The sequence below is a fragment of the Panthera tigris genome, chromosome C1, assembly GCF_018350195.1.
Source record: "Panthera tigris isolate Pti1 chromosome C1, P.tigris_Pti1_mat1.1, whole genome shotgun sequence".
Lineage (NCBI taxonomy): Eukaryota > Metazoa > Chordata > Mammalia > Carnivora > Felidae > Panthera > Panthera tigris.
The window spans coordinates 148,715,859-148,728,517 of NC_056667.1; the positions used below are offsets into that span (position 1 = coordinate 148,715,859).

At 40.5% G+C, this 12,659-nt stretch overlaps 1 protein-coding gene across 4 annotated transcripts in view; it reads right to left on the reverse strand.

The window, feature by feature from the left end:
• Window positions 1-9,891, reverse strand: part of RBMS1 (RNA binding motif single stranded interacting protein 1) — a 215,787-nt gene extending 205,896 nt beyond the window's left edge. Inside the window, exon 1 of one of the 4 annotated variants that reach the window (XM_042994549.1) lies at window positions 9,404-9,891. In XM_042994549.1, the coding sequence (XP_042850483.1) occupies window positions 9,404-9,478 (75 nt within the window). In that variant the 5' untranslated portion in view covers window positions 9,479-9,891. The remainder of the gene's footprint in view (window positions 1-9,403) is intronic. The other 3 variants (XM_042994548.1, XM_042994557.1, XM_042994558.1) reach the window with 3 other exon arrangements.
• Between the last annotated feature and the right edge of the window lie 2,768 nt (window positions 9,892-12,659).

Consider the following 12,659-nt stretch of genomic DNA (forward strand, 5'->3'; position numbering starts at 1 on the left):
GGAAACACCCTGAGAACGCCCAAACCCATGGGCTTTTCCCTCACACATTCCCACTTTGCAGGCTCTTCACTCCAGAAACAAAATACCAGGGGATCCATGGTCCGAATCATCCTCTTAAGCACAGATTGGTTCCGTTCTGACTTCCTCTCAGGGTAGGATTCTTAACCTGTGCTCCACAGGCTGTCCTGGTAAAGATTTGAGGTTAATGGGAAAGTGCCATCATCAGATTCTCAAGGTTTAGAGTTCCCCTATGAGTTATGGGCCATTGTTGGACCGGAACTAGATGAAAATAAGAGAAGTGATGGAACTGGACAGTTTGTTCTTTGTCATTTTGTTTCCTTCTTGTTTCCAGCCTCACAAGGTGTTTGCTTGATCTGATGCTGGAGGAGAGCGAGCAAAGCAGTGAGGTTGTAATCATCTAGTCAATGAGGGGCAAGGGATGAAACGCAGAAAGCCTTGGACTGCATTTTTTAAAGTGAGTTTTGGGGCTGGAGGTTGGGGGGGGGGGTGTTATCGCCGAGGCCAGCATAAGAAAATAGGTGAGTAGGAAGCTAGTGTCCCAGGGAATAAGGAATAAATCAGGCTCCCAGGGCCTCGCACACAGTGAGAAGCTCCAGAGTCCACACCTCAAAGGACTTCACAAGCCACACCTCCCATCTCTTCTTGGAACCCAGTCCCCAAGTCCTAGAAGCTCAAAGCCCTACTGAAGGACTGCAGGGAGCTCTTGTCTTCCCACAGCCTGTCAGGGGAGTTAGGAAAACCTACCCACCCCCCTAAAGGATGCAAAGATGGGTTCCTGGAACCTGGAATTTCAACTGTGAATACTCATGCACCGCGTCCCTCCCCCAAACATTGCCCAAAAGGGTGCTTTGGTTCTATGATGAGATTACTACTGGAACAAGTACCTGTGAATTATAAAGTGGATTACTTTTACAGGCTCTTAAAGGTTGGCTGTGGGCCCTACCACTAAGGATAACAATTTATGTATGAAATATGTTAGATGAGTTTCAAGTTCTACGTAACTGATAAGTGAACTTTTCAGAACAAACTTGAAAACAATTCACTTGTAGGTTAAGTCATACCCAATCACTGAACAAATCACATAGAGCTCTAGAAAAATATCATCTTTCAGCTATAGAATTTTTGCTATAGAAAGTGTTCTAGTAGCCAATTCCTTTTGTGTTGCTGTTGTTGTTGCTGTTGTTGTTGTTGTTTAAATAAAAGTGCAAACAATCATGTGGAATGAAACCTAGAAGAGGCTGAGATTAGGAACCTCTTTTCGTTAAGGCTTCCATTTTTAAAACAATGAAATTAATCAAAGTTGTGCTTTGCAGGAGGCAAAGAAAGTTTTGAGAATATATCAGTTAATGACCTGAAAATAAAAACTGCCAAATTTGTCTTTTTATTAATGTCTGTATTTGTCAAAAGCCTATTCACTGATGAATCCAAATGCTGTTGAGAAGACAAAGGTAAAGGTGATGGTATTACAAATTTTTAATAAAATGTCACTCTTGCTTACAACCAAATATTTTATTTGAGACTTTACAAGCAGCTAGTATTATTCTATAGGTAAGGAAGGATTTAGAAGTTCTCCAGTACAAATATACTACCAATGGTAACTCTCAAAATCACCATGTTTAAAAATTGTTAAATAAGGGAAATGGCATAGTGTCATTTGAAGAGCTTAAGCATAATAAAAATGGAAGTTTAAAATCTAAAATTCCCTTTTGGCAACTTTGATTTCTCCCCTCCCTCAAGAAACTCGGGTTAAGAGAGCACAGTATTCCATGATGATGTATCCATCCAATTCTTCCCATTCTAATTAGTAAAATTTTCAATTGATTAAAAAAAACAAAACTGGTATCATCTAAAACAGATCCACACACTTTACTTTTCCTACAAGATCGGTAAAAATTATTTGTGATGTCTGTGAAAATATTTCGTTTTTTTGCACAAAACCTTTCCCTGGAATCACTCTTCATCTGGGAGGAAGCCCAGTAGCACCTGTTGTTCAGTGGGCAGCCAGAGAGGGGAGGGTTCTATGTTCCCCAGTGAGGCCAGTGAGGCCAGAGGACAACGTGACTCTCGAAGCACATCGTTTCATTTGCAGAGGCGAAGAAAGCTTATTTTAGAAGAATTAAAGCTAGAGAAAAAAATAGTTATACCTATGAAAGATCATGAATAATAAAAAATCTGTTATTTTCTAAAGAAATAACAGCTCACATAGATACGTTATCAACTTGTAGATTGTAGGCACACAATGATGTAATTAGCAGCATAACAAAACATTTTCTCCCTTTGCCGTGAGCACACCTAATGAATTAGAAGAAATAAACATCATTTCAAATGGTTTAAAACAATAAGAGTAACAAATCTGTGTAACCATTATGTCATCACTTAAGCATGATATTCTCAGCCTGTCACAACCCAAATAGGTTGGCTTCGTAGCACACTTATAAGCCTAAAACTTGAAAAATAACAATGTAAAATACGGTAACTGCATATGAAACTTTGTGGGGAAGGAGTTAACATAAAGTACCAAAAAAAGTGTTATTCTTTAACATTCTAAGCACTCATAAAAGGATTATAAAGCACAAGAAATACAAAACAATGCTGATTATCAATTCAAGACATTTTCACTCATTAATCTAAAGCCCCAATTTCTTTCTAAAATTCCCAGGTTTATTGTGGCCTTTATATGTCCTTTACTTTTTCTCACAAAACACAATGGCAGTGTTTTTAATCTCACAGATGTATATCTCAGGGCTTTCTCTGTCGCTCAGACTTCTGGTTGATACGTTACCTTCCTGGGTGTACTATTTTGTAAATATTTTTCTTCACTTATTTCTTGTATTGTGTCAATTCTGTCTTTCCTGGTAGCTGATGAGATGCTAGAGAGCAAGGACCAGCTATTATAGTCCCTAACCTTTCCCAATTTCAAGTGCAGAGAATGGTGCTCTGGGATCACTCAGAAAATACAACCGATTAGTTGGTATGTCAGTCCTTCATGAACCTCAGCAATTTTTCAACAAGCTACCAGCTGAAAACTTTAACCTAATTCCAGAATACAGATGTTCCAGCCAATGTTAGAAATCATCCACCAGGCATTGTGTTTAAAATGCCAGAGTGTGAAAAGCAAATTAACTGTTTATATTAGCATCTAATCTCTTTTAGGATTTAGGTTTTCATATTTATCATCTAGAAAACTGTTCTCCATCCTCTAAAATGACAAATGCATCCATTTAAGAATTAGCTAAAAGACAATGTATAGAGAAGGACAGCGTTCAGTTCTGTATGTTTTCTCCCCCAGGAGGACTAGGTGTTGATTTTTGCCCCCCCCCCCCCGCCTTTTTGTCTCTCTCCCTGTCTCTCTCTCTCACCAGCTTTGACACACTTCTTTTCCAGTGCTTATTTGAAAAATTAAGATATTCATATAATTATGTTAAGGAGACAAAATACATTAAGAAAAAGTAAGGAATTCAACTATGGGAGATATGTGTTGAGTTTGTTATTAGCTTAACCATCACCATCCCCTTTACACTTCCCCTTCCTAGGAAGAAATGTTTAGTTTCTGTTACCAAATTAGTGTGTGTGCTCAAGTTTGCATGTATGTTTCACACACACGGTTCTAAGAAGACATTTTGCTGTGTATCACCCGGCCAAGCTCCCACTGGTAAAAGTCTGTATCATCCAAGTGCTGCCTTCATGAGGCACAACCAACTTCCATCAGGTTTGACTATCCACCCATTAAAACAACAGAGAAAAAAAAGCCAGAACATTTAAATTCATTCCACATAAAATCTCCAAGTCCAATGTTCAATTTTGAACATATGGTTTGATCTGACACCAAATACTATGGCATTACATTTAAATCACTCACATACCATTACTACCTTTTATTTAATAAAGCTACGTTACATTAAATATAGTACTTCTACTTCAGAGCAACTTGATACGTTCCTGCTCATTCCCCTAACCCCAATGAATGGGATAACAAGCTAGGTAGCTGAATGTCATGTTTAGGGTTATGCAACAGAGAGAGGACTAACTCTGAACACCTCAATGCTAGTTTATATTTTAGTTGTTATCCATTAAATGAATACATGTTTTTACCGAGTCTGAAATACATTTCTTTAAGAAGCTGATTTTCTTGAAAACTGAGCAGGAAGAAGTTTCAATTATGTTGGTGGGGGCCACTGATAGGAAACAAAGACAGGCTCTGAGTCACCAATTCATCACATGTAACATTTCCCACCTCAATATAATACTATGAGATATTTTTTCTGGCACCATAGGCTTTAATGAAGAATGTACAAAACGGCACTTTTGATTCCATAAATGAAGCACTGACCAACTGATATGTGATTCCTCCCAGGGATCTTACTCAATCCATAAAACAATTTAAAGTTGTCAAAATGGTAACAAAATAAATCAAAATGCAAATCAAACAATAATGAGATTGCTATAGAAAATCAGACTGGATTATTATATTTGTACATTTTGGTCTACATTTTTTTCCTGGTCTAAAAAAATTCACATGTACTTACTCTGAATAATAATAGTCACTAACAAGCATTTATTTAGCACCTACTGTTTTGTGAATCAAGCAAGAAACTAGGGAGGTGTTGATATCCTTTGCAGAGAGACGTACAGTGGGCTAGAAGACCATGCTTGGGGAGAGTAAACATTAGTGAGACTAAGCATCCAATAAAAAACAAACTGGACAAAAAAATTCCTCATCCTTAAAAACAATGAACAATATTTAAGTGTCTGTATCATTTTTACTAAACACTTATCCTTCCATTGTACGTATTTCTCTCACATGATTTTTACTGGTTAAGTAGACATGGGGAGAAATATTTTATTTTCTGGAAATGCTCAATTTAATAAAAGAAAGAAAGACCCTTTTGTCTTTAGGTAAAAGACCCATAACTTAAAATTTTAGTACTCATTAAGTAAGCTGGGGTAATTTTAAAGTTCCAATAAACCATTAAACCAAATACAAAGTCTGAGCAATATATCAGTAAAGTTTTAAAATGTTTTTTCTTGAAACTGCATTACATGGAAATTGCCCATATTTGAACTTAAACTCAAAACCAAGATTGCCAACCATGTAAGGTATATCTAGTTATACTAATACTAAATGACTGAAAACTTTCCTACTTCACTTCTCTTTTCCTTTTCCTTTCCAGTAGCTTGAGATTTAGCTCCCAGCATATAAAAATATAATAGATGCTATGGAAAATCCAAAAGAAACAGCTATCTCGGGGGAAGAATGCTACAGTACTGCATTACAATGCATGTTCATTTTAACCATCCCATGACCTTGAGCGTTCCAATACCACTTCTAGATAGCCACACTATCTCATTCACCAAAGGAACGAAGGTGTGTATTCAGGGTATAAAATATTACTTGGCTGTATTGATCTATTTAAGCAAACTTTATGCGCTGTATAAACGCAGTTACTTGTTAGGACACAAAGCACCCTAAGTTCTAATATCATGCCTCTGTATCTCCAAACCACCCTACTATACTCAGTCGTTCCATGTATCAAATCATAAACCCTAAGCCCTAGAGAAACAGATTGACACAATAGTCATATGGGTACCAAGTAAAAGTTAAGGAATTCAACAAAACGTTAATGCACACAAAAATTCAATACAGAAAAACTACTTTGTTCTGGTAGCCTTTATTAACACAATCCCAAATTATATCACTCATTATTTTTCATATTTTGAAGCTAGGCGATATGTTCTTTAGCATACACTTATATAAAGATAACTTTAAAAGAAGCTTTTGTTTTAGAAAGACTTCTTTAGTGTAGAGACAACAATACTGTTTATGCATAAAAACTTAAAAACCAAGCTTTCAAAATGGTATGTTTTATAGAAATATCTTTCGATAACTATGAACATATATCACAAATGTGTAAACTGCATTTAGTTGGTACAAAATATTAGCTAAGCATGTAAAGAACATTTTGTACTTTCCTTTCTTCAAAAGAAATAAGAAGTATTTCAATTCCCATATATATCTGCATACATGCATCGGCAGTAATGTAGGTTGTAGGATCTCTGAAGTAAACAGACCGTGAGGAGTGACTTTATACTAAGTGAAATTAATACAGCCAATGTTTGAAAATGTGCACATACAAATCTTTAGGCTAAAATATGTTAAATTATCAGATTTTTTTTCCTGTGTAGCTGAAAAGTGGATACCAAATTTAATTTTTCATAATATACCATGGGTCATTTATAATTCAGAAAATCCTTCAGAACGGTATGTGCTTACATTTACGAAGCTACATCAAACTACCTCGTAGAATGAACGTGTCAGGTGATAAAGAAAGCCTGCTGGGATAAGACCACCCTGACAGAGAAACACAAAAAAACCCAACAAGCATGTAAAATCAGGTTACTTCTAATCTGTGTTACTCCACACTAAGATATTAAGAAAATTTCACAATCTCCTCATTTCCGCCCATGTCCGCCCTTCCACACCATCCTCCGATTTACTTTATGTGTAATGCAGCTGTACTACTTTTCTAATGATTTCTGTCAAATGATTTCTCTTTCTGTCAAAGTACAAAGCATGCTGATATGGTCACGCTGTAATAGAACTGCATAGATTGTTGTTGTTGTTGTTGTTGTTGTTTATAACTGGAGAAGTGACCAAGATGTCTTTAGGAGGAAAAAATACTAAATAAAATTTACAACAGTCTCTAATTGGATGAGTAACTCAAGAATTATTTGACATATGTTAATTTCTTAACATAGGAAAACAAAACTCATTCTCAAGTGTCATTTTAACTGGTATGTATTCCTCCTGCTGAAAAGAAATCCCATCCATGTATTCTTTCTTGATTCAAAACCATCACATCCGTCTCCTGATTGCAAGTTTAAGTCAAATATCACTTTGTAAACAACCATGCCATTACTTAGTTTTTGATATAGTTTCCAAACGGAAGTTTCAAAACAACCCTGACCAGCAAACACATCACTGTACTTTAAACAGACTGATGTTTTCTATCGCATGTTTCAGGAAGGTTAAAAGACACACATAGGCAAGGATCATCACCGTAGACAACAGATTCTAAGTGAGAATATTAATCCTTTAGGTAGACTAGGCAACACTTGTTTTTAAACTAACTACCAATCAAACGAAGTCACTTTTTTTTTTTTTAATGACTCACACTACCATGTTACCAGCAAATACGTCAAGGAGAAAAAACAGAGCTATGCGTTCCAAACTGTGCTTACCTAAAATCTGCATCTGGTCACTTTACATTTTAGGAGATACCCCTTTCTGGGATAATCAAGATACGTACAGTAGGGAATTTAGGTTTAATTATCGAACTTTAATACCACGTTATATAGGTCAAGTCGGTATGTGTGTCTTTCTCCTGAAACAAAGAAATTCCGAGTAATAGGATTTCAAATTTCATAGTAGAAACAGCAAGATATGTTTTGAGAATGTCACTTACAGTTACACAAATCAATATTAAATGCTTTATGCAGGAAGCACACTTTCAGAAAATGGGCCCTAAAGCTTTCTGGGATCCGACCCTAATTACTGGAGCAGGCTCTTGCCGTTTGTCTCTCTCTTCAATTATTTACGGAGCAAAAAGAGCCAAATGGCAATGCATTAGCTATATTAAATGCTATGTACTTGGTTTCTAACTTACTAATGGTACATAAAAATTACTAAGGTGAATGTGCCTGTAGAAACATGGCCCTTTTTCTTCTTCACCTGAGTGTATCTATTTATTATTCATATAGTTAAGTGTTGAATAGGCTGTCCTTTAGGCACCCGATGCTGCATAATTTAAACAAGTGCATTAAACATATATGATATCTAAAAGGTAGTGCATTGATTATACCTCAAAATTTCTTTGAACAACCTGTATTTACAATGTATCTCACAAAAAATGAGCACCTCCCTTGGGTCTCTGAAAACCAATATGTGGGGACCACACAGAAATGAATGAGTATTCTTGCTTCTACCATCTTGCTGCTTTCTGGCCACCCAAAGTAAGATGAGAATTGAGGGGAACAAAAAGGAGGTCCTTGATTACTCGAAAATTTCTGGTCTCAGTGCTGACAAGTGTCCTTTTTTACATGAGAAAATACAGAGCTATGTTGTAGGTACATAACGCGGACCACACACACTGTAAGAAAGAAAAGCTTATCAAGATTGAATCAGAGATTCTTTGCATCAGGCCAGGAATGTCCTCTGCCAGCAAGGAGGACATGATTACAACCTACCAAAGAAAGTTCAGACACTGCATCCATACTTGATTCTTTTGTGATCTAGAAAGGCACCTGGGGTAGTGATAGGAGATGCTAATCGCTGAAGAAGGCTGCTGCATCCAACTTCAACCCTCCCAAATTATGGAAGAAGCTTCCAAAGCAGTGAAACCCTCCCTCTTCATGGGCCCACCATATATATATACATATATTTATTTTAATGAGTTCGGAATGCCTCAAATCTCACTGAAAAAATAAGACAGGCCCACTAACAAGGTACCCGGGGTCCCCAGAAAGTCAGTCGCAATTTGTATGGCTACATGTCATCAGCTGTGTTACCTAAGAGTATGTCAAGGCCACTTTTGAGAAAGCACCACTGGAAATCGAACTGTGGTCAACATATAAGGTAGCATTTTTCTAAACTAAATATAAAGTCACTTCTTTGCACTGAAATCTGCCCATTGTCCTTCCTTTGCAAAACCTACAGGATAGATTAAAAGGAACATCAGTGAACGGGGAGTGAACTTTGGCCACTTTTTCACCCAAAACACCAGCGTAAAAGTAGAAATCAGTAACCAGGTGAAGTGCCACACCGCACAAAGATCAAGGCGAGAGGCGGGCGCGCAAGGCCGTAGGCGGGGAAGAAAATGTCCCGTCCCCCCACTTCAAGCCCCAGTCATCGCGCGCGCGGGAGGTTGAGGGGCGTCCCTGGGGGCCCCGGGGCTGCGCACCACTCCGAGGGAAGGCAAGAGTTACTGCTCGCAGGGCGAGGCCCAAGGAGAAGCGGTCGGTCGAAAAGCCGCGCCGCCCGCGGGTCCTGCCGCGGAGCCCCAGGCGTCGGCGGCTGAGCAGCCACCGCTCGGTGAGGGGCGCCGCTCGGCCCCGCGACCCTCCCCGCCTCCCGGGCCAGGAAGGGGCTGGCGGCTCTTTCCTGTCTAGTCTCTCCCCCCACGGCTTTCTGTAACCCGATCCCCGCACTCAGCTCCCCGGGCAGCCGCAGCCCCGCGCGCCGCCCCGCGCCGCCCAGGCCAGCGCTATAGTTAGCAACCCTCCATCAACTCCGCCGGGGGTGGCGGGGGCTCGCCGCGCGCGCCCCTGCACGGGCCCCGACCGGCGCGCGCGCCCCCGGAGCCCCCCGCCCCCGGCGCCCCTTTACCTTCGCTTGAAGATACTGGGGGTAGTAGTAGGTGGCGTACTGAGGGTACATCTGCTGTTTCCACACTTTGCCCATGAAGCTGGAAGGGAGCCTGCCGTGAGCCTGCCGTGCAGGGTCGCGGGCACTTTGGGGTTTCCAAGTCTCGATCTCTCCTGCCTCTCCCTTTCCGGCGGCGGCGGCGGCGGCGGCGGCGGCGGCGGCTGCCGCTGCTCCACCTCCCAGCCCGGACCAGACGTCGTCGTCGTCGTCCTCCTCCTCCTTCTTCTCCTCCTCCCAGGCAGAGAGAAAGACACTGCAGAGCGCAGAGGGCACCCTGGACAGGGCGCTCCCAAGGAGTTGCCTCCCGGAGCCCGACTGCTCCGAGGTTGCCAAGGGCTGGCGCGCGGGCCGCTCTCCGCTCCGGCGAGCAGGCAGAGCGGGGCTGGGAGGTGATCAGTACAAGTGGAAAGTGCTGCTGCGGCGGCGACGACGGCTTCGCTCAGTGCCAGGCGGCATCTGGGGTGGGTGCGCCGGATTGGGAGAGGGGAGAGGGGCTGGCGCGCCGAGGCGGTGGGGGGAAGGGCGGGCGGGGCGGGGCTTGGGCGCCGCGGAGCTCGGGACCCGCTGGAGGTGAGGGCTGAGTTTTAACCACTCCTCACTTCCAGGGCTCGCTGTTGGACGAGCGGAAACCTTGGGAACCCGGGTCGCTTTGTGTGGGCGATGGGAGGTGGGGGGTGACTTGGGGGACCCAGTTTAAGAACTGCAAAGTGGACACCTCGTTTCCTTTCTTGAGTTTTTATCGCCGTAAGGGGGAGGGGAAGTAAGGAGAAAGCGGAGGAAATCTGATCAATTTCTCACTCCCTCCCCCCCCCCACCCGCCCAATGATTTTTTTTTTCGTAAGAAATCGAAAATGATTTAGTGTCCAACCACAAAGCTGGAGTCGGGACACCTGGGTTCTGTTCTCCCAACCCCCAGGCCACAACACTTAATTTTCTAGGTGACCTTGGGAGGGTTAGTATCCTTTGGTTTGGTTTTCCCAGATGTGAGGGGTGAAATCGTGCCCTCTGCACAAGGGGAGGCAAAGCTCTCTCAAACACGCACACACACCTCACAACAAATAGATGGATCGTTCTAAGGGGGAGATGCCGCAAAGAGGCAGAATGTTATTATTAGAGGACACAATATAGACATCAGCTCTTCTCTGCCTCTTTCTAATGCTGCCAGACAGTCTGTCAACTCCCACTCAGGAGCAAGGAAACTCCTGAGTTTGGAATATTTTAAGGCCATTTTGAAAGTCACACTGGCATATTGTTGCAGCGTGCTTCAGTGACATATAAAATCAATCTCTCTCTTTCTGCCTGTCTCCATCTCCTAATTGTCACAGTTCTAGACAGCCCCAGACAGCAGTGGTTCAGTTCACTATGTAACTGGTTATAATTTAATGGAGTTAATTGGTCCCTGAAGCAGCCTGTAGAAGACTTTTATATTCTAGCTCAAAAAGAGATAATACCAAAATGTACAAATAGAGTAAGGAAGCACCTCCAAATTGGAGTCCTTGCACATCTAATAAAATGTAACAAAAAATTCATTTGTTATTAAATAGACCTTGATTACTTTGTTTTGTCACTTTTGTTTTCTGAGAGTCTGTTTTCCTAACAGCACAAAAGGTAAACCAAACTGAAATGGAATGCATGATTTCGTTCAAGTTACATTTTTATACCATTACATTTCAAAGCAGGTTTAGTTAGATACTTTAAAACAAAGAAACAGTGTCATGAAACCCTTACAATCTTTACGTGATTTGGACAAATTTTAAGGTTATGCATTTTGACAAAACAAAATAAGTGTAAGCTGATATGAGAACATTTTGGATATGCTAGGAGGCAAATCATGTATTCTTTAAAAAATTAACAGTTAACCTATGTAAAAATCCTATACAGAACTAGTATTTATTGGGTTTCTGATATATGGTGGGCACTGTTGAGGTTATTGTAAATCTGAAGGTCAGAATGGTTCACTATCTGGCTAGGCAACGTTATAAAGTTCCTTACATGTTTCATTGTGGGACTCTTTAATGTTTTAGGGAAGAAAACTGACATGAACTAACTTGTGCTTTAGGAACTTGTGTTTGAAAGGCTTGAGGTGATAAGGGAAATTACCAAACTTAGACTGTTCTACTTTTTTCTGGATGATGACAATTCAGCCTGTGTTCAAGAACACAGAAGCACACACACAATTACGTGGACACTTGATTTATGACTGAATTGGTATTGCAGAGCAGTGGAGAAAGAATGAGCTTCTCAATAAATGATTCTAGGTCGATTGGCTATCCATATGGAAAAAATGAAATCGGAGCCCTGCCTCACAAAAGGGAAAGAAAAAAGTTCAAGTGAATTAAAGACTTAAATTAAAAAAAAAAAAAAAAAGATAAAATGGGGCACTTTGGGTGGCTCAGTGGGTTAAGCGTCGACTTCCGCTCAGGTCATGGTGTCGTGGTTCGTGAGTTGGAGCCCTACGTCAGGCTCTGTGCTCATAGATCAGAGCCTGGAGCCTGCTTCAGATTCTGTCTCCCTCTCTCTCTGCTCCTCCCTCGCTCATGTTCTGCTTCTCTCTCTGCCTCTCTCTCTCTCTCAAAAATAAATAAACATTAAAAAAACTTTAATGATAAAGCTATTAGAAGACAATGTAGGGAAATATGTTTATAGCTTTGAAGGGAAAAATTCCTTTAATAAGGTGACCAAAAGTGCAAGATTGATCAATTTGACTATATTAAAATTATGAACACTGGTTCATCAAAGGATTCTGTATAGAAAGTGAACAAGCAGGCCACAAAACAGTTATTTGTAATCCACAAAACTATAAGGAGTTAATATGTAGAATAATATAAAGAATTCCTTGGTATCAATAAGAAAAAACAAAATGAGCGAAAGACGGATGCATATTTCACAGAAGAGGAATGATAAATGTTCCTATAACTTTGAAAAGATACACTCTATAATAAAGGAAATGCAAATTGAAATAATAAGATACCATTTCACACTTACCAGAGCGGCAAAAAATAGTACTGAAAATGTTAAGTGTAGGCGAAGAAGTGGAAAAGGGGGAACTCTTGAAAACTACTTTCCAGGGAAAGTGTGAATTGGTACAACCACCATTTTAGAAAACAGTTTTGCATTGCCCAGTTTCATTTGCGTGTATACTATGGCACAATAGTTCCACTTGTACATACATACCTCAAAGAAAGTATTCAATATACGCCCCAAGAGAAATACACAG